Here is a 25066-nt window from a genome sequence, read left to right as displayed (position 1 = left end):
TAAAATGCTTGACATGAAAAACAAATGAACTTTTTAATGTTTTGTGGCCCATCAGCCCCACACAGAGGATAGGGACCAAGAGGCACCGAGTGTGTCTGGATGTACCTGACGAGGTGGTCCCTAAAGATGAAGAAGAGGAAGAGGAGCATGGGAAGAAAGCCAGACTAGGCCTCACCAGTCAGGGCACGGGAGCAGAGGAGTGCAAAGATACAGGGAACCTCACTGACTGTAAGGCTGTGCTTTTCTACCTCATCACTTCATTTCACAATTTACAACTTGTGCAATTATATGAAACCTCCACACAGATTATGTATGGTATGATACTTTTTCATGTTACCTCTGATTTTACTAATGTATCATGTCAGCGCCTCGAGGCTTGTGTACAAATCCCACCACCAAATGTTAAATTGTTTGAATCTAGGCCTCTTTTGTGTTTGTATTAGGGCAATTCCCCTGTAGCGGAATTTCACTGAGACTGTTAAAATTAGTCCTTGTGAATAGAGTTCTATGGTTTGTTAAACTTTGAAAGCAATGGTTTTTGTTTGGTATACATTTTTTAAAGTGAAAAATCAGATTATTGTAGTAAATAGATCGGCATCACTGATTCTCAATGGGACTCTGATACTTGGAAATGCTATCTCCATTGCTTCTCCTTATACACATGTTTTGTATTTCAGTCACCTTGAGGGACCTCCCTAATGTAAAGACAGACCCAATGCAGGGCAACAGCAGCAGAAGCACTACTCCGCAAAAAGTCACCATCCCCTCCACCAGCAATCATGCGGTGGCCATTTTGGCTCAACCCCAGTCGCACAGAAACGGGCACCTTCCAGTAGTGGCTCCTCCAGCCAGGACTGGCCCCTCCACCCAGTCGATCAGAAAGCTAGGGGTGGCCAGCCTGCTCTTTCATAAGACCCAGAGCCCTAAGGAGGCCCTGCAGGTCCACAGCTACGCCCGTGAGAACCAGCAGCAGATTCACCACACCCACCTCCATGTGCACAGTTACGCCAGGGAACACCTGCCACGGCACCTCCAACCCCACCTCCAACTCAAGGCCAAGCCCCAGGCCCAAGTCAAGGCCGAGCAGCAGGAGTCCCACGTCCCATCTACCAAAGGAGAGCAGAACCAGGCCGACGCACAGATTCCCTGTAAGGGAGAACCGGTTGAAGCCAAAGCCCAGACCCAAGGCCTCGGTAAGTGGCGGCAGCATCCTGGCGAGGCCCAGGCTTGGGAGGAGAGGTCCGAAGCCAGGTCCCCTAGCAGTCCAGAGCCTGTCCAGACCCAAGCACACACCAAGGCAGCCAAGAGGGTCGAGGCGGAGGTCCGAAGGGACAGGCGGAAGGTTTGTTTGCCCTCTTTCATGGTGTTATCTTTTTTGAAGTTATTACTGTTTGGTTATAAGTTAGTAGTGTAGTTTGTGATGATAGTTGAGAGTGATATTAAGAGGTGAATATGTTAAAAATGAAAATGTGACATGGATGTTTCCACACTTGCCATACAGCAGAAAATGTAATTAGATGTGGATCGACACGAGCCAGCTGATGGCTACTCATCCTCTTCCCCTCTCTTTCCACAGCAATGTCTTTCCCCTGTGCAGGCGGAGGTAACTTTAATGAAGCAGACAAACGTACGTCCAAGTAAGCCGACGATCTTACGTCCAAGTAAGCTGACAAACTTAAGTCCAAGTAAGCAGACGGATTCAAGTTCAAGTAAGGAGACGGATTCCAGTCAGAGTAAGCAGACGGAATGCAAGAGCATGAAGAGCAAACCGTATCCTCTCCTCCGCAAGCTGTCCAAACAGCACCCACTACTCAGGCCCAGGGAAAGCTCCAGTGATGACGGTGAGTTCCTGGATGTATTGCCGTCATGGACTTTTACAACAAGCAACCATTTGCAGGGCTCGATATTAACTCGGGGACAAGTAAACAAAATTGTCGGACAAGTTTTTAAAAATGCACACATCACAATATCAAACAATTACTCCGATCAGAATTGGATAAGTGAGGCCAACATTTAAATAATATTCAAATCTATTATTCATGTACATAAATACAAAAGCCTACATGTCAAAGTGTAGGTGATGCATATTGGCTACAGCCTCATGTCGAAACCGATGCTGACACGAGGTGCCAGAAAATGTAGCCAAACTTTAATGAGACTTTTAATTACAGAAATATAGGCTAAACGTCAGTCATGTTTGACAAATATAATGAAGGATACTTAACATTATCCACAGGCTTGATTCTGTTGACATGGTGTTTTCGGAAAGTATTCAGACCTATTCACTTTTTCCACATTTTGTTACGTTACAGCCTTATTCTAAAATGTATTAAATAGTTTCCCCCCTCATTAATCTACACACAATACCCTATAATGACAAAGCAAAAAACTGGTTTTTAGAAATGTCGGGTTCAAGTCTGGGCTCTGGCTGGGCCACTCAAGGACATTCAGAGACTTGTCCCGAAGCCACTCCTGCATTGTCTTGGCTGTGTGCTTTGGATTGTTGTTCTGTTGGAAGGTGAACCTTCGCCCCAGTCTGGGGTTCTGAGTGCTCTGGAGCAGGTTTTCATCAAGAATCTCTCTGTACTTTGCTCCGTTCATCTTTGCCTTGATTCTGACTAGTCTCCCAGTCCCTGCCACTGAAAAACATCCCCACAGCATGATGCTGCCACCACCATGGTTCACCATAGGGATGGTGCCAGGTTTCCTCCAGACGTGACGCTTGGCATTCAGTCCAAAGAGTTTATTATTGGTTTCATCAGACCAGAGAATCTGGCAGCCAGCTCTAGGAAGAGTCTTGGTGGTTCCAAACTTCTTCCGTTTTTAAGAATGATGGAGGCCACTGTGTTCTTGGGAAACGTCAATGCTGCAGAAATGTTTTGGTACCCTTCCCCAGATCTGTGCCCCGACACAATCCTGTCTCGGAGCTCTACGGATATTCCTTCAACCTCATGGCTTGGTTTTTTCTCTGACATGCACTGTCAACTGTGGAACCTTATATAGACAGACAGGTGTGTGCCTTTGCAAATCATGTCCAATCATTTGAGTTTACCACAGGTGGACTCCAATCAAGTTGTAGAAATATCTCAAGGATGATCAATGGAAACAGGATGTACCTGAGCTGAATATTTATGTAAATAAGGTATTTCTGTTTTTTGTTTAATACATTTGCAAAAATTTCTAACAACTTCTTTTCGCTTTGTCATTATTGGGTATTGTGTGTAGATTGCTAATGGGAAAAAATATATATATATTTTAGAATAAAGCTGTAACGTAACAATGTGGAAAAAGTCAAGGGGTCTGAATACTTTCCAAAGGCACTATATATATCAATGCTTTATTCGATGGCTGCGAATCTGCCATATAAATATTATAAGCTCCGGTAATATGGATAGCTTAACTATTGAAGCAATAGGCAAGTTCGTTTTGCATGGCCTAGTGCCCCGGGTGGGTGAAGATTTCTTTTAGGATCAATGGAATGGTGTAAAATGAGCGCACCGGGGTCATTCAAAATGAATTTGCCTAAACATTAGTGATCAAAACCATTCATCTTGGGGGGGAGCGGGGTTCTAACATTTGTTAAATAAATGGTCGTATTTTTTTTTTATACAGAAACTGTAACTTGACATTATGTTAATTTGCAGGGGGAAATAAGTGGGGGCGCAAAAGCAAACGTTTACACCCCCTATTTTAATTTGTTCCATGGCTCAGGCAGCCAAGTTAAGTAGACCAGACCCAGCTGCTATTGCATTGGTGTCTATGGGAGACCCACCCTGTTAATTAGACTGGAACTGACAAATTGGAAAAGGTCAAGGGGTCTGAGTACATTCCGAATGCGCTGTACTTGAGGCACGGTTCGTTCAGATTTAATGGTCACAAGACCGGAGAGTGAAGGACAGTGCCTGCTGCGCACCGCACACTTCCCCCATCTCACAACACAGGGCACTTCCCCCATCTCACAACACAGGGCACTTCCCCCATCTCACAACACAGGGCACTTCCCCCATCTCACAACACAGGGCACTTCCCCCATCTCACAACACAGGGCACTTCCCCCATCTCACAACACAGGGCACTTCCCCCATCTCACAACACAGGGCACTTCCCCCATCTCACAACACAGGGCACTTCCCCCATCTCACAACACAGGGCACTTCCCCCATCTCACAACACAGGGCACTTCCCCCATCTCACAACACAGGGCACTTCCCCCATCTCACAACACAGGGCACTTCCCCCATCTCACAACACAGGGCACTTCCCCCATCTCACAACACAGGGCTTGAATCTGAGCGGAGGCCGTCATCATTTTGAAACTATTTAACCATAAACGTACAGTTGAAGTCGGAAGTTTACATACACCTTAGCCAAATACATTTAAACTCAGTTTTTCACAATTCCTGACATTTAATCCTAGTAAAAATACTCTGTCTTAGGTCAGTTAGGATCACCACTTTATTTTAAAAATTTGGCATGTCAGAATAATAGTAGAGTGATTTTAGAGTGATTTATACTTTTATTTCTTTCATCACATTCCCAGTGGGTCAGAAGTTTACATACACTCAATTAGTATTTGGTAGCATTGCCTTTTAAATTGTGTAACTTGGGTCAAACGTTTCAGGTAGCCTTCCACAAGCTTCCCATAATAAGTTGGGTGAATTTTGGCCCATTCCTCCTGACAGAGCTGGTGTAACTGAGTCAGGTTTGTAGGCCTCCTTGCTCGCACACGCTTTTTCAGTTCTGCCCACACATTTTCTATAGGATTGAGGTCAGGGCTTTGTGATGGCCACTCCAATACCTTGACTTTGTTGTCCTTAAGCCATTTGTTCCACAACTTTGGAAGTATGCTTGGGGTCCATTTGGAAGACCCATTTGCAACCAAGCTTTAACTTCCTGACTGATGTCTTGAGATGATGCTTCAATATATCCACTTAATTTTCCTCCCTCATGATGCCATCTATTTTGAAGTGCACCAGTCCCTCCTGCAGCAAAGCACCCCCACAACATGATGCTGCCACCCCCGTGCTTCACGGTTGGGATGGTGTTCTTCGGCTTGCAAGCCTCCCCCTTTTTCCTCCAAACATAACGATGGCCATTATGGCCAAACAGTTCTATTTTTGTTACATCAGACCAGAGGACATTTCTCCAAAATGTACGATCTTTGTCCCCATGTGCAGTTGCAAACCGTAGTCTGGCTTTTTTATGGCAGTTTTGGAGCATTGGCTTCTTCCTTGCTGAGCGGCCTTTCAGGTTATGTCGATATAGGACTCGTTTTACTGTGGATATAGATACTTTTGTACCGGTTTCCTCCAGCATCTTCACAAGGTCCTTTGCTGTTGTTCTGGGATTGATTTGCACTTTTCGCACCAAAGTACGTTCATCTCTAGGAGACAGAACGCGTCTCCCTCTTGAGCGGTATGACGGCTGCGTGGTCCCATGGTGTTTATACTTGCGTACTATTGTTTGTACAGATGAACATGGTACCTTTTTTAGGCGTTTGAAAATTGCTCCCAAGGATGAGCCAGACTTGTGGAGGTCTACAATTAATTTTTTCTGAGGTCTTGGCTGATTTCTTTTGATTTTCCAATGATGTCAAGCAAAGAGGCACTGTGTTTGAAGGTAGGCCTTGAAATACATCCACAGGTACACCTCCAATTGACTCAAATGATATAAATTAGCCTAGCTTCTAAAACCATTACATCAATTACAGTCAACTTAGTGTATGTAAACTTCTGACCCACTGGAATTGTGATAGAGTGAAATAATCTGTCTGTAAACAATTGTTGGAAAAATTACTTGTGTCATGCACAGAATGGTTACAGACCATTTTTTCCATATGACTTGAGCTTTTGGGCAAGTAAAAAATATTTTCTACTTGTCAGAAGGAAAAGTGGCAAAAAACCCCGAATCTCAAGCCCTGATTTCAACGCAAGTTCTGTACATATTCAGAGTGTTCGAACAGAGCCCTGCTCTTTGTTTCTCCTTTCACTTAACCTCCCTCGTTCATCTTTCTCACTCTGTTTATTTCTCTCTCTCCCTATTATTCTCTCCTACAGATGAGCTGTATGTGAATATGGAGGATGAACCAGAGGAGACGGAGGAGTGGGCCAAGCCCCTGGCCCAGCTGTGGCAGAGTAGACCCTACAACCCCCAGGCGGAGAGGGAATACAACAAACTCATGGGCCTGCAGGCCCCCTACTGCTCCATCTGCCTGCTTTTCCACACATATGACCAGGTAAGAACTCCATTGTCTTGCTCGAACTACAGTTCAGCTGTTGTTCATAGGCACCCAAACAATGTTTTTATTTGACTGATAACGCAAAACATAATAATGAGGTCCAAAAAATGTTGTTTTTTACCATTTTGATTTCCTGAAACCATTCAGCTAACAAGTCCCGGTCAGCGTAATAACAATCATATAAATGACTATTTAACCCTACTAATACGGGTCCCTTTTCCATCCTCTCCGACAGTCGGAGTCTAGCGGCAACCCCAGCTACACTCTAAAAGGCCGGCGAGGGGGCAGACAGAGGTCCAAGCCCCTGATCCCGGAGATGTGTTTCAGCACCACCAATGACAAAACCAACAACAGCAGCGACAGCGGCGTGGGCCAACTTTCCACCCCTCACCTGGAGGAGGACGGTACCAGCCTCCTGGTCAGCTGCTCCCAGTGCTTTGTCCGCGTTCACGCCAGTGAGTAATCCAGCTTCATTCACCATCACCATGTTTTACAGCCTGTTAGATTGAGCATTTATTTCATTTGTAATTGATTGTAGTGTTGTAGGCTACGCTTTCAATGAATTCTAGTTCATTTACACCGGGTTCTTAGACAGCATGTTTTCCATTGATAACGAATGTTTTGCTCTTGCTGAATCCCAGTTAATTCATGCCAGCAGTCCGTTTAACACTACTGTTTAGTATGGGATGCCGTTTGGGTCTTTGCGTGTCAAAAAGGATAAATGTCAAGTAACACTTTTACGTCAAATAACAACGTTCTATTATACAAGGTCGTGTGTGCTGAATTTGCACGTGCAAGCCTGTTTTTATACATTTGGGGTATTTTAGATGACACCTAGCAAGAGAACTATAGCTACTGAAAACAGAATGTCGTTCCGCTATGTTTTTTGGGAAAAACATTGTTTGCATCCATCAGCTAGCTAGCTTTTTTTTATGACAGCTGTCCCAGAGCTTGGGGAGGTTTGTCTGCGCTCGTGCGGCAGCGACAGGTGCGCTAGACACAACTTTACCAGCGTCATAGCTTACATATCGGTGAATTGCTGTGACATGAAATACGAGTGATAGTGTAATCAATGTGTAATAACTACGTAAAAAAATTAATGTGACTACTTTAAAGTATGTGACGTTCAGTTGTATTCAGGTCCTGATTGGTCAACAAGCTTATTTGACGAGTCAAATATCTTTTTTGCCATGCTAAGATCCAAACGGCAAGCCATAGTTTAGAGGCCAGTGCACGTGTTCAATATGTTTGACGTAATCAATGATATGCCCTCAGGGAAAATCCAGTTAATTCCAGAGTTCAGAATTTACAATTACTAACAAGCATTCCAAAATCTACAGAAATAATAAACGATTAAACAATAATTTGCACTTTCGTCAATGGATTTACCGTACTAATAAATTATGTGACAAGCCACCTCTTTAAATCGGAAAGTGGCCTCTAAATGTTTTTCCTGTCCCCCACAGGTTGCTATGGAGTTTCTGCAGACCAAGTGTCAGATGAGTGGATGTGTGCCCGCTGTGAGGCCAACGCTTTAACTGAGGTCAGTAGTACTGCAATCAAGTACAGCTGAAGCCATATCACTAGCCCCATTACACGATCTTAGCACCTACTTTATACGCTAGCTCCATACAGTATGATGCAGGGCTGGCTCCCTTGCGAAAGAGACGTTGCTAAAGTATGTTTAAAATAAAGGTTAAATAAATACTGACAATTAGGTTGGATAGGAGATATGTTGTCGCTAAGCTCATATACATGAAACTCCTTCATAGATTCTAAGAACTAGACCTAAGCTAATTGAAGAAAGCTGACAACAAAATATAGCATCAAATCACATATAACTGGATGTTAACTCTTGCTCATACACATGCGAATCATTCATAGGTTGAACATCTATGCCTTGGAAAAAGAGAGGATCTATGTTTACAAGTCACTCTACTCCCTGACTGTATTAAGAAAAGAGTGTTAGGTTGAATGTAATTTCACACATTTCTGAATAAGGTTCTGATATTTGGCACGTCACTCAGTTTCACCCTGGGATTACATGTGAACAGGCGCCAGAGTTGAAATGAACAACATAATAACAAACCGTTACATCATTCCTTTTTTTGGGTAGAGCAGGCCAAATCGAATTTCAGGGTACTCCCCAGGAGTTGTATTACATAGTGCGGCAGCCAGTCCACAGGGTGACGCAGCGCCCCATCTACATTCTTTGGGGAGAACCCTGGATTTAACCTCATTAAATTTGCTGACCCCATGTTGGATAGTTCAATTCCTATCCAATATGAGGTCTCGCACGCCAAGTCATGAATCTTAGTATGGGTGTGTGGTTCTTGATTATTGGACTATTTAGTGAAACGTATTTCTGCCTCAGAATAAAAGTACTTGTCAAGCTGTGAAATATGTCCATTTTGGATGAAGTCCCAACTTGTTATAACCAAGCTTAACCGCTAGAGGGCAGTGTCTTTACATTCTGGCTTTTGTCTCTGTGTACCCAATGCATTTAAGCAAAGCCAGGAGCAGAATCGCTGATCTTAGTCACATGAGTAATTAGTTGGAATGTAAGGTGATTTTATAGGTCAGTGATTTTTGCGCAGTCCTGGCTGCAAGTTAGGCAATCTCAAACCCGCACAAATGACAGAAGGTCTCACTTATGTTCAAGTACTTGTCTCTGGCAACCCAAGAGTTAGCTTCCTGGGTCCATAAAAGTCACCCATTACAAGATAGTCTCTGCCAGGCAGCACAGCAAGGACTTTAAATAGCAGTACTCTGGCCAGCTTTGTTTGCAAAAGGATATTGCCATAGAGAACGTGGAGAAATTATTTTTATTTTTTTATTTTTAATAAAGAGTACATTCTGGTAATGACTTGAAGGAATTTAAGTCATTAAGTAACTAACTGGCTGGCACCACGTTGCATGAAATGGGGATGTTTTAATGAATCCCAAATAAACACAAGTGATATTTTTATTTATTTAACTAGGCAAGTCAGTTAAGAACAAATTATTATTTACAATGAAGGCCTACCCCGGCAAACACTAACCCGGACGACGCTGGGCAAATTGTGCCACCCTATGTACTGTAAATACTAAGCAAAGGGCTATAAAATCATGTGTAACCAAAATGTGATGTTTAACACTAGGTCAGTCATCTGTGTGTCTTTCTCTCCCTCAGGACTGCTGCCTGTGTTCACTGCGAGGGGGAGCTCTACAGAGAGCCAACAACGACAAGTGAGTAGTGCAGCGATTTGAGGAGCTACCCATTTAATGGAAGGCATCCAGGCTAAATGCATGTAGTTAAACACAACGCTACAACCACTCTAGTCTGCAGCCAGTGGTCTCACTTTACTCTACCCGCTGCAGCTAGGACACTTCAGTAAAGGTAAAAGGCAGGGAATGCCTGCAGACCAAGCTAGCTTTCGCCTCTGTCTAGTCAAGTGTCTGGTCAATTAGTCTAAAGAAGGCCAGTTTTATTGCTTCTTTAATCAGTACAACAGTTTGCAAAATGGTTTTCTAATGATCGATTAGCCTTTTCAAACGATAAACTTGGATTAGCTAACACAACGTGCCATTGGAACACAGGAGTGATGGTTGCTGATAATGGGCATAAAAACTCAGCCGTTTCCAGCTACAATAGTAATTTACAACATTAACAATGTGTACACTGTATTTCTGATCAATTTTATGTTATTTTAATGGACAACAAATGTGCTTTTCTTTCAAAAACAATGACATTTCTAAGTGACCCCAAACCTTTGAACGGTAGTCTAGATAGAGTTATTAAAGTGAATATGCGTAGTTAATAACAGAGAGAAGCAGCAGTGTAAAAGGGGGGGGCAATGCAAATAGTCTGGGTAGCCATTTGATTAGACGTTCAGGAGTCTTATGTCTTGGGGGTAGAAGCTGTTTAGATTTCTCTTGGACCTAGACTTGACGCTCCGGTACTGCTTGCCTTGCGGTAGCAAGCAGTGTATGACTAGGGTGGCTGGAGTCTTTGACAATTTGTAGGGCCTTCCTCTGACACCGCCTGGTATAGAGGTCCTGGATGGCAGCAAGCTTGGCCCCGGTGATGTACTGGGATGTATGCACTACCCTCTGTAGTGTCTTGCGGTCGGAGGCCGAGCAGTTGCCATACCAGGCAGTGATGCAACCCGTCAGGATGTTCTCGATGGTGCAGCTGTAGAACCTTTTGAGGATCTGAGAACCCATTCAAAATCTTTTCAGTCTCCTGAGGGGGAATAGGTTTTGTCGTGCCCTCTTCACGACTGTATTGTTGTGCTTGGACCATGTTAGTTTGTTGGTGATGTGAATGCCAAGGCACTTGAAGCTCTCAATTTGCTCCAATTTGCTTTGTCTTGCTCACGTTGAGGTTGTTGTCCTGGCACCACACTGTCAGGTCTCTGACCTCCCTATAGGCTCTCTCGTCGTTGTCGGTGATCAGGCCTACCACTGTTGTGTCATCGGCCAACTTAATGATGGTGTTGGAGTCGTGCCTGGCTGTGCAGTCATGAGTGAACAGGGAGTACAGGAGGGGACTGAGCCCGCACCCTTGAGGGGCCCCCAGGTTGAGGATCAGTGTGGTGGATGTTGTTCCCTACCCTTACCACCTGGGGGCGGCCTGTCAGGAAGTCCAGGATCCATTTGCAGAGGGAGGTGTTTAGTCCCAGGGTCCTTAGCTTTGTGATGTGCTTTAAGGGCACTATGGTGCTGAAAGCTGAGCTGTAGTCAATGAATAGCATTCTCACATAGGTGTTCCTTTTGTCCAGGTGGGAAAGGGCAATGTGGAGTGCAATAGAGATTGCATCATCTGTGGATCTGTTGGGGCAAATTGGAGTGGGTCTAGGGTTTCTGGGTCGGTTGTCACTTAGGCAGGTTACCTTAGTGTTCTTGGTCACAGGGACTATAGTGGTCTGCTTGAAACATGTTGGTATTAGACTCAGACAGGGAGAGGTTGAAAATGTCAGTGAAGACACTTGCCAGTTGGTCAGCGCATGCTCGGAATACACGTCCTGGTAATCCGTCTGGCCCTGCAGCCTTGTGAATGTTGACCTGTAAAAAGGTCTTACTCACATCGGCTGCGGAGAGCGTGATCACACAGTCGTCCGGAACAGCTGATGCTCTCATTTCAGTGTTACTTGCATCGAAGCAAGCATAGAAGTAATTTAGCTCGTCTGGTAGGCTCGTGTCACTGGGCAGCTCTTGGCTGTGCTTCCCTTTGTAGTCAGTAATAGTTTGCAAGCCCTGCCACATCCAACGAGCGTCAGAGCCGGTGTAATACGATTCGATCTTAGTCCTGTATTAACGCTTGCCTGTTTGATGGTTCGTCGGCGGGCATAGCGGGATTTCTTATAAGCTTCTGGGTTAGAGTCCCACTCCTTGAAAGCGGCAGCTCTACCCTTTATCTCAGTGCGGATGTTTCCTGTAATCCATGGCTTCTGGTTGGGGTATGTACGTACAGTCACTGTAGGGACGACGTCATTAATGCACTTATTGATAAAGCCAGTGACTGATGTAGTGTACTCCTCAATGCCATCGGAAGAATCCCGGAATATATTCCAGTCTGTGCTAGCAAAACAGTCCTGTAGCTTAGCATTAGCATGAGGGAGATGTCCTATATCTTGTAGCATTACAAGATCTAATATGATTTTTTTTTTTTGTCTAGACTACATGTGACGCAAACGTTTTTGTATTTATACAAATAAATATGTTTAATGTAGCCGAGCCATACTGATAGTTAGTAATAACGTTTCTACGTTGTCGTTTCCTTGAATGGTGGAATGAAGGCCCAGTAAAATTCCTCAGTGGATACTCTCCCCTGCTGTATCACACACATACTCTGTGTTTGATGTGCTCTCCTGTTTCCTGTGACACAGGTGGGTGCATGTGCTGTGTGCGCTTGCGGTCCTGGAGGCGCGCTTCGTGAACATCACCCACCGCAATCCCGTGGATCTCAGCTACATCCCTCTGGCCAGGTTCCAACTGGTGAGCTACCATTCCACCACAGCCACAGTCAAGACCACAACAGGACCCAAACATGGTCAAGGTTACTTCTACGTGACATGTGTATCAACTTCCTGTCCTTTCGGTTTCGGTGTTGAGTCATTTGACACAGTTTTTTTCAGCTGTTGAGAGATACTGAATTCAAGTTCCCTATAGACTGTCTGTTGTGAGTTTAGGACTACTTGTTTTCCTTATTATGAGCGTAGTACACTCTGTTCTTTCTGTTTTTTCCCCCCAAGTGTTCTTCATTAGCCCAGCACCTATGTTTTTAAGGATGTACATATGACCACAAACTCTTACATTTTTCATACTAAAATCATACTTCCGCCATGTTGGAAGGTCAGTCTCTTTTTCATGGCTTTCACTTCTCACTCTGGTCCTGACCCCTTCTGTATGGTTCCTTTGTTTGTCCATGTTAGTCTACAGTGCGTCCTCTCTCTCGCCTCCTTTTGAAAAAGGTCAACGGTAATCGTAGAGAGCCGGCGAGGAGAGGGAACTTGAATGAAAGTATGCTTGTATGAAATGGCTCTCCTTCTCCACTCGTGCATCATCAAGCAAATTGGATTTACAGGGGTGTTGCCCCAAATAAATGTGTAAAGTGCTAAAAACAAATTTAGTTGTGCAAGACATTTTTATTGATCAAATGTTTTTAAACGTAGGATAAGCATAAGTATCCTCTATGAAAGATGGCTATCAAGGCGGGGAGGACACTCTTCCGTTTGCCTACTAACTAATTGACATGTCTTTGACCACTTATCACGGAGGACGGGCTTTTGTCCAGATGAGAAAAGGCAATTTTCTAACTGGACTGGGAATGACAGAAAATGTGGCACATGGGAGTTTGAAACAGTGAGAAAGAAGACATTGTAATTTTCTCAATGCCCATGTCTCCTTCCACCTCCCCTCTGTCCCCCCCCCCCCCCCCCCCCACTTTGTCCCATTCTCCCTCTGACCCTCCTCTCACTTCTCTCTTTCTACTCCTCTGACTGCTGTTCCTCTTCTCCTTTTCCAACTCCCGCTGCTCCTTCTCTCCCTCCCTCTCTCTCCCTCTCCTCCATCTCCCTCCTCCCTATCCCCCCACCCGCAGAAGTGTTTCTACTGTAAGCGGCGGGTGAAGAGGGACGTGGGCTGTTGTGTGCAGTGTTCCCATGGCCGCTGCATCACCGCCGTCCACCCCACCTGCGCCCAGGCTGCTGGCCAGCTCATGCAGCCTGACGACTGGCCCTTCATCGTCCACGTCACCTGCTACAGGCACAAGACACCCGTCCTGCCGGAGGTAGCTATTACAGGGGAGGGGTTCATGTAGTGCAAACATATGATGATACACTTTTGGGGCATTACATATTTCTAGAGGGTTATATAAGAGTTTTCTAACTCTTAAAAAAATATATCTCAAATATCACAGCAATTATTCCTACCTCTGCATATTGAGTTTGTTGCCATTTTCTATTGCCTCCACAATCAAGTACCTTCAGAAAGTATTCCTACCCATTGACTTTTTCCACATTTTGTTACAGCCTGAATTTAAAATTGATTAAATTGAGAATTTGTCAGACGTATACACAATACCCCATAATGTCAGTGGAATTATTTATTTAGACATTTTTAGAGTCAATAAGTGTTCAACCCCTTTGTTATTGCAAGCCTAAATAAGTTCAGGAGTCCAAATTTGCTTAACAAGTCACATAATAGGTTGGATGGACTACAGTTATCTGTAAGTACAGATTCAACTACAAAGGCCAGGGAGGTTTTCCAATGCCTCGCAAAGAGGGCACCTATTGGTTGATGGGTAAAAAATAAAGCATACATCGAATGTCCGTTTGAGCATGGTAAATGTATAAATTACACTTTGGATGGTGTATCAATACACCAGTTAGAGGAAGGAAACCTCTCAGGGATTTCACCATGAGGCCAATGTGACTTTCAAACAGTTAGTTTAATAGATGTGATAGGAGAAAACTGAGGATGGGTCAACAACATTGTAGTTAATCCACAACACTAACCTAAATGACAGAGTGAAAAGAAGGAAGCCAGTACAGAATACAAATATTCCAAAACATGCAACTTGTTTACAGTAAGTTACTAAATTGTTATGTTAGGGGCAAATCCAATTACCACTTCATATTTTCAAGCATGATGGGGGCTGCATCATGTTATGGGTATGCTTGTCATTGGCAAGGACTATGTTTTTTGGGCTGATAAAAAGAAATTAATATAGCTAAGCACAGGCAAAATCATAGAGGGAAAACCTGGTTCAGTCTGCTTTCCAACAGACACTGGCAGACAAATTCAATTTTCAGCAGGACAATAACCTAAAAGACAAGGCCAAATATACACTAGAGTTGCTTACCAAGACAACCCTGAATTTTGGCTTAATTTAGCTTGAAAATCTATTGCAAGACTTGAAAATGGCTGTCTAGCAATGATCAGCAACCAACTTGACAGAGCTTGAGGAATTATAAAAAGAGAAATGTGCAAATATTCTGCTCTCCAGGTGTGGAAAACTCTTATTGAAGACATACCCAAAAAGACTCACAGCTGTAATCGATGCCAACAGTGATTCTAACATCTGTGACTCTAGGATGTGAATACGTATGTAAATTAGGTGTTTCTGTATTTCATTTTCAATAAATGTGAAAATATTTTGGAAAAACATGTTTTGACTTCGTCGTTATGGGGTATTGTGTGTGTGTGTAGATGGGCGGAGGGGAAAAATTTATTTTGAATTCAGGCTGTAACACTACAAAATGTGGAATAAGTCAAGGGGTATGAATACTTTCTGAAGACACTATGTTGTTTGCACAGCAGACAATACCTGCAGCTTAGTTTTCAGGTTGAAAGCCAGTTTGAAACTAGACGAAACACACTTCCCTAATGAAATGCCCATCTAAATGATGTGCAACAACAACAAACTCCAAACCAGAGACCATGTGACCATATAGAAACATGATGTCCTATCCCTTACAGTGAGACCTAGAATGCCTGCAAGCAGGTACAGCCACTTTGACATGATGAAGAAAGAATTCTCTGACTCTTGGAACCTGTGTGTTTACACGCTTATTATTTGTCAGCCACCTTATGTGAAGTGTTGTTGCGAGCATTGCATGAGTGAGTCCAAACAAGTTTCAGATACAATCGGTGGCATACGCACATCTGGTCTGCAGTTTTTTTGTTTGTGTGTGTGGGTTAGCCTGTCATTCATTCTCAGCTCGGGTAGTTCTATGGTTTGTTTACAGTCGTATAGCCTAGGCCATCGGTTTAATCGTCTATGCTCAGTGCTGTAACACAACACTGTATTCAATTCAGTACAACTTTATTTATCCCCTCGGGCCATTACAAAAGGTAAGTCAGGTTACAAATATTAATAGAGTATACAGAAAACACTTTCAGAATCCCATACGTTATACAGATATCACAATGTGTGTGTGTTCTGTATAAAAAGCTGTATCTCCGGACGGTTTATGTTTCTTTTATACTAATACTCCTGTAATTGGCGACGGTTGGAGCGAAGATCAACGCTTCAGCTCTGCTGGTTGTCTCTGTGCCTTTTGCTGCTCTGATGTAGTCAGTCAGTGCAGCGGGCTGCACCCAATTCCCCCCCCCCCCCCCCCCCCCCCCCCAAGGAGCTGAAGGCTCTCTGGCTTTTGTCGAAGCTCAGCCTCAGTGCTTTATTTCGCTAATCGGGCAAGATTTGGTTGTTGTAAAATAATAAGACATGAGTGCGGACACAGGACTGATGTTCAATGAAATGCAAATCAATGTTCTCTGAATGTTTTTTTCTTAACTGACGGCTCATGCATTTTAATACCTTTTTGTTGAGTTAACTTAAAAAGATGTCTAACATGAAGAGAGAATTTCACCGCTACTGAAATTACTTTTACCTTCACATTTATTTATTCTTACCAAGTGTCTTAATCTTTAAGTGGAATAAACTGTTTTCTTTATGGTGCTATGTTGAATGGTGTGATAATTGTAAATATTTGTTTTTAATCTCTTCGCTCAATATGGCAGCAAGATTTTTTTCTAAACAGTTAACCGGCTTATGCATTTTCTAGTTTTCAATATTTTAGCTGAGTTAACTTTAAAAGCAGAGCCATATATTTTGAAATTATATAATTTAAATATACGGCTCTGTTTTAAAAGTAGAAAATAGTTAAACAATAACATTTACATTTACATTTAAGTTAAACAATAACAAAGCAGATGCTTTTACGAGGCCACCTTCAAATGTATTTATGCTTGCCAGATGGCATATTCATTTATTGGAAATATACAACATGTCTTATCTTTATGGTCATCTGTTTATGGTGCTAGGGAAAGGGTGTGTGTGTGTCTTCCGCGTTCAACCAAATCCGTCTGAATCAGAAAGCTGCGGGGGGGGGGGGGGGGGGGGGGGCTGCCTTAATCCACATCTATGTCATCGGTGCCGGGGAGCAGTTTTTGTTGGGGGCTAATGGCCTTGCTATTTGGAGTGGGGTGTGTGATTTTTATTGTCCTCTTACCTCCTAGCGCAATAAGGCGGCCATGCGAGAGCTAGAGGTGGGCCAGAATGTTATTTGTAAGCACAAAAATGGCCGCTACTACCAGTGTGAGGTGCTGGAGCTGACCATCGCCACCTTCTACGAGGTCGTCTTCGACGACGGCTCCTACAGCGACAACCTCTTCCCAGAGGACATTGAGGTGAGGAAGCGTCACCTGTATCGTTGGTTGCTGGCATCATAAAATGCTATCTGGAGTAGAGGTCGACCGATTATGATTTTTCAACACCGATACCGATTATTGGAGGGCCTAAAAAAAGCCGATACCGAATTATTTTATTTTTTAAAGATTTATTTGTAATAATGACAATTACAACAATACTGAATGAACACTTATTTTAACTTAATATAATACATCAATAAAATCAATTTAGCCTCAAATAAATAATGAAACATGTTCAATTTGGTTTAAATAATGCAAAAACAAAGTGTTGGGGAAGAAAGTAAAAGTGCAATATGTGCTATGTAAGAAAGCTAACGTTTAAATTCCTTGCTCAACATGAGAACATATGAAAGCTGGTTGTTCCTTTTTAACATGAGTCTTCAATATTCCCTGGTAAGAAGTTTTAGGTTGTAGTTATTATAGGACTATTTATCTCTATACGATTTGTATTTCATATACCTTTGACTATTAGATGTTCTTATAGGCACTTTAGTATTGCCAGTGTAACAGTATAGCTTCCATCCCTCTCCTCGCCTCTACCTGGGCTCGAACCAGGAACACATCGACAACAGCCACCCTCGAAGCAGCGTTACCCATGCAGAGCAAGGAGAACAACTACTCCCAAGTCTCAGAGCTAGTGACGTTTGAAACGCTATTAGCACGCACCCCGCTAACTAGCTAGCCATTTCACATCCGTTACACCAGCCTAATCTCGGGAGTTGATGGGCTTGAATTCATAAACAGCAGAGATGCTGGCAAAACGCACGAAAGTGCTGTTTGAATGAATGCTTACGAGCATGCTGGTGCCCACCATCGCTCAGTCAGACTGCTCTATCAAATCATAGACTTAATTATAACATAACACACAGAAATACGAGCCTTAGGTCATTAATATGGTCGAATTCGGAAACTATAATCTCGAAAACAAAACATTTATTCTTTCAGTGAAATACGGAATCGTTCCGTATTTTATCTAACGGGTGGCATCCATCAGTCTAAATATTCCTGTTACATTGCACAACCTTCAATGTTATGTCATAATTACGTAAAATTCTGGCAAATTTAGTTCGCAATGAGCCAGGCGGCCCAAACTGTTGCATATACCCTGACTCTGCATGCAATTAACGCAAGAGAAAAGACACAATTTCACCTGGTTAATATTGCCTGCTAACCTGGATTTCTTTTAGCTAAATATGCAGGTTTAAAAATATATACTTCTGTGTATTGATTTTAAGAAAGGCATTGATGTTTGTGGTTAGGTACACGTTGGAGCAACGACAGTCATTTTTCGCGAATGCGCACTGCATCGATTATATGCAACGCAGGACACACTAGATAAACTAGTAATATCATCAACCATGTGTAGTTATAACTAGTGATTATGATTGATAGTTTTTTATAAGATAAGTATAATGCTAGCTAGCAACTTACCTTGGCTTCTTACTGCATTCGCGTAACAGGCGGGGTCCTCGTGAGGCAGGTGGTTAGAGCGTTGGACTAGTTAACCGTAAGGTTGCAAGATTGAATCCCTGAGCTGCCAAGGTAAAAATCTGTTCTGCCCCTGAACAAGCCAGTTAACCCACCGTTCCTAGGCCGTCATTGAAAATAAGAATGTGTTCTTAACTGACTTGCCTAGTTAAATAAAGGTGTAAAAAAAACGGCAAAATCGGCATCCAAAATTACCGATTTCCGATTGTTATGAAAACTTGAAATCGGCCTAATTAATCGGACATTCCGATTAATCGGTCGACGTCTAATCTGGAGGTGTTGACAAAGAGCAAAAGACACATTTTTCGTTGTTCGCTGTAACAAATGGACTGTAAAGTTTTATTGAATAAAAAAAAAATATATAATATATATATATATATGCTTAACAAGCTGCAGTCGCCATGGCAACAAATGTGACACAGTTTCTACTGTAACTCTACCTTTCTCAATGTCATTGTATTACAATGAGGAGCCCTAATGCAGCAGTGCCAATAGATCAATCTGTTTTTATCAGTGCAAGCTGTGGGCTACTGTGGTATGGCAAAAACAGTGGTAGTATTAATCATAGAAATTCACCAATCCTAAAAAGTGGAAACAAATCAATCCATTTGGGCTGTTGGCTATATTGACATGCTTTAATGGTCCAGATAGGTATACTACAAAGCAGGATCATTGAGTTAGCCAGCTATCTTGCTTAAATGTTTTTGAAATATAATTTTTGAAATGGGCATGGTCTCATTGACTCAACAACTAAAACTCGTATCTATGTTTAGCTTTTCTTAACAAACCAGAAAATCAATAGTTATTTGGTTGTTCAGCAAAGTTAGCTAGCTGACTCATTGATCCTGCTTTTTAGTGTTACCCCTCTGGTGTATTTAACCATATGACCTATATGATGAGCCTGTCTTATGGTTTGGTTTCAGAATCGGGACTGCGTGAAGCTGGGCCCGCCAACAGTGGGCGACGTAGTGCAGGTGCGCTGGACCGACAACCTGCTTTACGGGGCCAAGTTTGTCGCGTCGCACTCCATCCCTATGTACCAGGTAATAGGGACCACATTAACTTGCCTCGCCTCAACAATGTTCATCAGATTTACAGGGTTTAAGGTTTTACAGGGAAAGCATGGGTTGTAATAAGGGTAGCAAGTATAGGTGTTCTAATAACACATCAAACACAGATGTGGTCCACAGTTTCAAGCTCTATAGCAGGGCTCTCCAACCCTGTTGCTGTAGAGTTACGGTCCTGTAGGTTTTCACTCCAGCCCTAATCTAGCGTACCTGATTCTAATAATTGGCTGGTTGTTAAGCTGAATCAGGTTCGTTACAACTGGGGTTGGAGGGAAAACCTCAAGGAGGGTAGCTCTCCAGAAGCAGGGTTGTTTTCTTCTTTAATTTAAACATTTTGTTTATTCTTGCTACTCTTTTCACATACGAATTCACATATTTTACATGCACTTCATACAGAACACATGCATTAAAAAAAATGAAATTGTTGTGCGACGTCATCATTGTTTTGTGTGCTGACTCAGATGGAGTTTGAGGACGGGTCGTCGCTGTCTGCCAAGAGGGAAGAAGTCTACAGTCTAGACGAGGAGCTGCCCAAACGAGTCAAGTCCCGAATGGTGAGACGCGCCTCTCCCAATGTTCCTTTATACGAACTGATTTATATCAGATTAGGTCATATGAAATGAGATCACAAATCATCAATTTATCAAAGGAATATTGGATCCGGTCCATGTTTATAATACCTATCTACAGTACCAGTCAAAAGTTTGGACACACCTACTCATTCAAGGGTTTTTCTTTCTTTTTACTATTTTCTACATTGTAGAATAATAGAAGACATCCAAACTATGAAATAACACATATGGCATCATGTAGTAACCAAAAAAGTGCTAAACAAATCAAAATATTTATTTTAGATTCTTCAAAGTAGCCACCCTTTGCCTTGATGACAGCTTTGCACACTCTTGGTATTCTCTAAACCAGCTTCATGAGGAATGCTTTTCCAACAGTCTTAAAGGATTTCCCAAATATGCTGAGCACTTGTTGGCTGCTTTTCCTTCACTCTGCGGTCCAACTCATCCCAAATCATTTCAATTGGGTTGAGGTCGGGTGATTGTGGAGGCCAGGTCATCTGATTCAGCACTCATCACTATCCTTGGTCAAATAGCTCTTACACAACCTGGAGGTGTGTTGGGTCATTGTCCTGTTGAAAAACAAATGACAGTCACACTAAGCGCAAACCAGATGGGATGGCGTATCACTGCAGAATGCTGTGGTAGCCATGATGGTTAAGTGTGCCTTGAATTCTAAACAAATCAGACTGTGTCACCAGCATAACACCATCACATCTCCTCCATGCTTCACAGTGGGAACTCCACATGCAGAGATCATCTGTTCACCTACTCTGCATCTCACAAAGACCAAAAACCTCAAATTTGGACTCATCAGACCAAAGGACAGATTTCCATCGGTCTAAAGTCCATTGCTCATGTTTCTTGGCCCAAGCAAGTCTCTTCTTATTATTGTTGTCCTTTAGGCGTGGTTTCTTTGCAGCAATTCGGCCATGAAGGCCTGATTCACTCAGTCTCCTCGGAACAGTTTATGTTGATGTGTCTGTTGCTTGAACTCTGAAGCATTTATTTGGGCTGCAATTTCTGAGGCTGGTAACTCTTATGAACTTATCCTTTGCAGCAGAGTTAACTCTGGTCTTCCTTTCCTGTGGCGTTACTCATGAGAGCCAGTTTCATCATAGTGCTTGATGGTTTTGCGACTGCACTTGAAGAAACTTTTTAAAAGTTATTGAAATTTTCCGTATTGACTGACCATGTCTTAAAGTAATGATGGACTTATTTGAGCTGTTCTTGCCATAATATGGACTTGGTCTTTTACCAAATAAGGCTATCTTCTGTATACCATCCCTACCATGTCACAACACAACTGATTGGCTCAAACACATTAAGAAGGAAATAATTTGTGGAATTTAACTTTTTAACGAGGCACACCTTTTAATTGAAATGCATTCCAGGTGACTACCTCATGAAGCTGGTTGAGAGAATTCCAAGAGTGTTCAAAGCTGTCATCAAGGCAAAGGGTGGCTACTTTGAAGAATCTCAAATATATAATCTATTCTGATTTGTTTAACATTTTTTTTGGTTACTACATGATTCCATATGTGTTATTTCATAGTTGTGATGTCTTCACTATTATTCTACAATGTATAAAATGGCAAAAATAAAGAAAAACCCTGGAATGAGTAAGTATGTCCAAACTTTTGACTGGTACTGTATGTAAATGTTTTTCTTCAATTCTATTTATGATACGTTGATACTACCTTTTTAATGGTGCCACCTTAACTCATAGCTAAGCGGTCGCTAACGTTCTCATGGCCTGTGTCTCTCACTCCTTCAGTCCAAGGCATCAGACATGCGCTTCGACGGGATCTTCACGGAGGAGGAGGTGAAGCAGGGCTCCAAAAGACAGCGAGTCATCAACTCCCGTTACAGAGAGGACTATATCGAGCCTCTCATATACAGAGCTATCATGGAATAACCCTCCTCTTTCTCTACTTCCTTGTAAACTCACCAAACACCCAGAGAGTGGGGCATCTCTGGGCACCCACAGCCTTGACAAGTGGCTCCAACCCTGGGTACCAGTACGAACAAACTCTCCCATGTCCCTTGGGCATTTTTGTAAACCACGGCTGGGACTTTAAGGGAGTTTCTGCTCTTCATGAACCCCCCCCCCCACCCCTTATTTCTGTGAATGCTATCTTTATCCTCTTTTGCTGAAATAGTTCAATAAAATATACAAGTTGGAATTGGAACTACCCATTGAACCGGAACTGCAGGTTTATATATATATATATATATATAACTATTTTTATTCTTCTACATCTTTCGATGACGACCTGCTCAACTCTAGAATTTCATGTCTGCATTAACTCCTGCCCTCTTTGGACAATTTGTTTCTCCTCTGAACTTGAGGTGGCATTTTAATATCGCGCTTTACTCATCCAAAAGCATTAATTGGTCAACGAAAACAATGGTATTTCACAATGCAGGCCATTATTCAATCCGATTTTCAGTAACATGCTGTTGACTGATTTATTTTTAATCCCCAAACATGCTTTGCTTTATACTCTTTGCAATACATACATTTATGGACTTCATAGGAATGTGCAGGTTTGATAATGTCTACTGTGACAATAGGAAGATAGAAGTTAGTAGCCCAAGCCTTAAGTTCAAAGGGCAGTGTTTTCTTGTTAAGTTTAGCTTTACAACTTTAAAGCTTTGGATTTATTGCATTTTAATTTATGTAAGTTGTATGAGTTTGAGAATGCATCTGTTTGATACCACAGCTCACTGTGCTTACAATCTCCGAATATCCCCAAGATGTATTTATTTGTTATGATGATAGGTTTTTGGACGCAAGTTGGTTCTCGATTCTTGTTATTGTTTTTTTGTAAGCCATCCTGGGTTACATTGGTAGTGTGTGTGTATATATGCCATAGAGAATGAACGAGAGCTTCCCTACATAGTTCCCATTATGGCGTCTTAGATTGCCTCAATGGTGTTCCCCGTGCAATCTCCATTTTGAAGTAGTACATTTTCTTCACGATTGGCTAATCCCTCCTGATGACCTGGCTGGACATGACTCCAACAGGTTTACCAGGAGGAATCAGCCAATGAAGTTGGAAGTCCCACTCAGTTCAATACATTTTAGTGAGGCACATGCTAAAATGGCCTTGAGGCCTCTGTCATTCTCTATAGTATATGCCAACATGGGTCAACGTCCTGCTCCTGCAGCAAAAAGCACTTAATTCTCTCCCTAAAGTACCCATGGCATGTCTATTATTGCTTATGCAGGTGGCCGTTAAGTTCAGGTACATAACTGAGCGTGTGCAGAAAAGTTAGTGTTGGTCAATTACAGCCTAGGTGTATACTAGTTGGTTTGTGGTCCTATCACAACCAGTGAGAAAAAAACTTTCTGCAGTTATAGGAAAAATATATTTTCATATCATTAGAAGAATGTTCTTCCTCCTAATGCTTTGTCGAAGTTCCTTGTTGACATAAATTGTTACCATCTTTGGATAGTATTGTATATGTAGCTAATTTAAAGCTGTAAAGTCTATCTCAGGAGGACACACACCCCCCCCCCCTCCAGATCTTGAGCCGCACCGCTGATTTCCGTTTTGTTTCCATGGCTACTGTTTGAAGCGCTTGGATTGATTTGGTATGTACACGGGAAGCGTCAACTATGTGCATTACATTTCTAAACATCAACTGTTGCAGTAAAGACCGGACTGAGAAAAGCTCATTTCACGTCTCTTGTTTCCTGTCCCCTTCATACACTAATTTCAAACATCCTGTCAGACATAGTTCACTTGAGTAAGATCCTATTGAAAGATATACACTCACCGGCCAGTTTATTACGTCTACCTGTCTATACTGAACAAAAATATATACACAACAATTTCAAAGATTTTACTGAGTTACAGTTCATAAGGAATTCAGTCAATTTAAATAAATGTGTTAGGCCCAAATCTATGGACTTACTCATTCAAGGGTTTTTACTATTTTCTACATTGTCAAATAATATTGAAGACATCAAAACTATGAAATAGCACATGGAATCATGTAGTAGGCAACAACAAAAAAATTGTTAAAAAATAGATGTTAGATTTCTTCAAAGTAGCCACCCTTTGCCTTGACAGCTTTGCACAACTCTTGGCACACTCTTGGCATTCTCTCAACCAGCTTCATGAGGTAGTCACCTGGAATACATTTCAATTAACCGGTGTGCCTTGTTAAAAGTTAATTTGTGGAATTTCTTTCCTTAATGCGTTTGAGCCAATCAGTTGTGTTGTGACATGGCATGGGTGGTATACAGAAGATAGCCCTATTTGGTAAAAGCCCTATTTGGTAAATGACCAAGTTCCCCCTAAAACAAAAAAAGATCAAGTCCATATTATGGCAAGAACTTGCTCAAATAAGCAAAAAGAAAGGACAGTCCATCATTACTTTAAGACATGAAGGTCAGTCAATCCGACTGCACTTGAAAGTTTCTTCAAGTGCAGTTGCAAAAACCATCAAGCGCTATGTTGAAACTGGCTGTTATGAGGAACGCCACAGGAAAGAAAGACCCAGAGTTACCTCTGCTGCGGGAATCAGGCCTTCATGGCCGAATTGCTGCAAAGAAACCACTACTAAAGGACACCAATAAGAAGACTTGCTTTGGCCAAGAAACATGAGTAATAGACATTAGACCCATGGAAATCTGTTCCAACCACAGTGTCTGTGTGAGACGCAGAGTAGGTGAACGGATGATCTTCGCATGTGTAGTTTCCACTGTGAAGCATGGAGGAGGAGGTGTGGGGATGCTTTGCTGGTGACACTGTGATTTATTTAGAAATCAAGGCACATTTAACCAGCATGGCTACCACAGCATTCTGCAGCGATATGCAATGCCATATGGTTTGTGCTTAGTGGGACTATCATTTGTTTTTCAACAGGACAATTACCCAACACACCTCCAGGTTGTGTAAGAGCTATTTTATCAAGAAGGAGAGTGATGGGGTGCTACATCAGATGTCCTGGCCTCCACAATCACATGACCTGAACCCAATTGAGATGGTTTG

General features: G+C 42.4%; 1 protein-coding gene across 2 annotated transcripts in view; it reads left to right on the top strand.

The window, feature by feature from the left end:
• Positions 1–23745, top strand: part of LOC120055789 (lysine-specific demethylase 4A-like) — a 34935-nt gene extending 11190 nt beyond the window's left edge. For both annotated transcript variants that reach the window (XM_039003756.1, XM_039003755.1), the window contains exons 10-22: positions 56–228; positions 678–1342; positions 1577–1841; positions 6057–6235; positions 6474–6693; positions 7705–7781; positions 9411–9466; positions 12109–12217; positions 13323–13511; positions 16745–16915; positions 19348–19467; positions 19953–20045; positions 21838–23745. In XM_039003756.1, the coding sequence (XP_038859684.1) occupies positions 56–228; positions 678–1342; positions 1577–1841; positions 6057–6235; positions 6474–6693; positions 7705–7781; positions 9411–9466; positions 12109–12217; positions 13323–13511; positions 16745–16915; positions 19348–19467; positions 19953–20045; positions 21838–21978 (2458 nt within the window). In that variant the 3' untranslated portion in view covers positions 21979–23745. The remainder of the gene's footprint in view (positions 1–55; positions 229–677; positions 1343–1576; positions 1842–6056; positions 6236–6473; positions 6694–7704; positions 7782–9410; positions 9467–12108; positions 12218–13322; positions 13512–16744; positions 16916–19347; positions 19468–19952; positions 20046–21837) is intronic.
• The last annotated feature ends 1321 nt before the right edge of the window (positions 23746–25066 follow it).

This window comes from Salvelinus namaycush, chromosome 11, assembly GCF_016432855.1.
Source record: "Salvelinus namaycush isolate Seneca chromosome 11, SaNama_1.0, whole genome shotgun sequence".
In the NCBI taxonomy this organism is placed as follows: Eukaryota; Metazoa; Chordata; class Actinopteri; order Salmoniformes; family Salmonidae; genus Salvelinus; species Salvelinus namaycush.
This window is presented reverse-complemented; position numbering and strand designations above follow the sequence as displayed.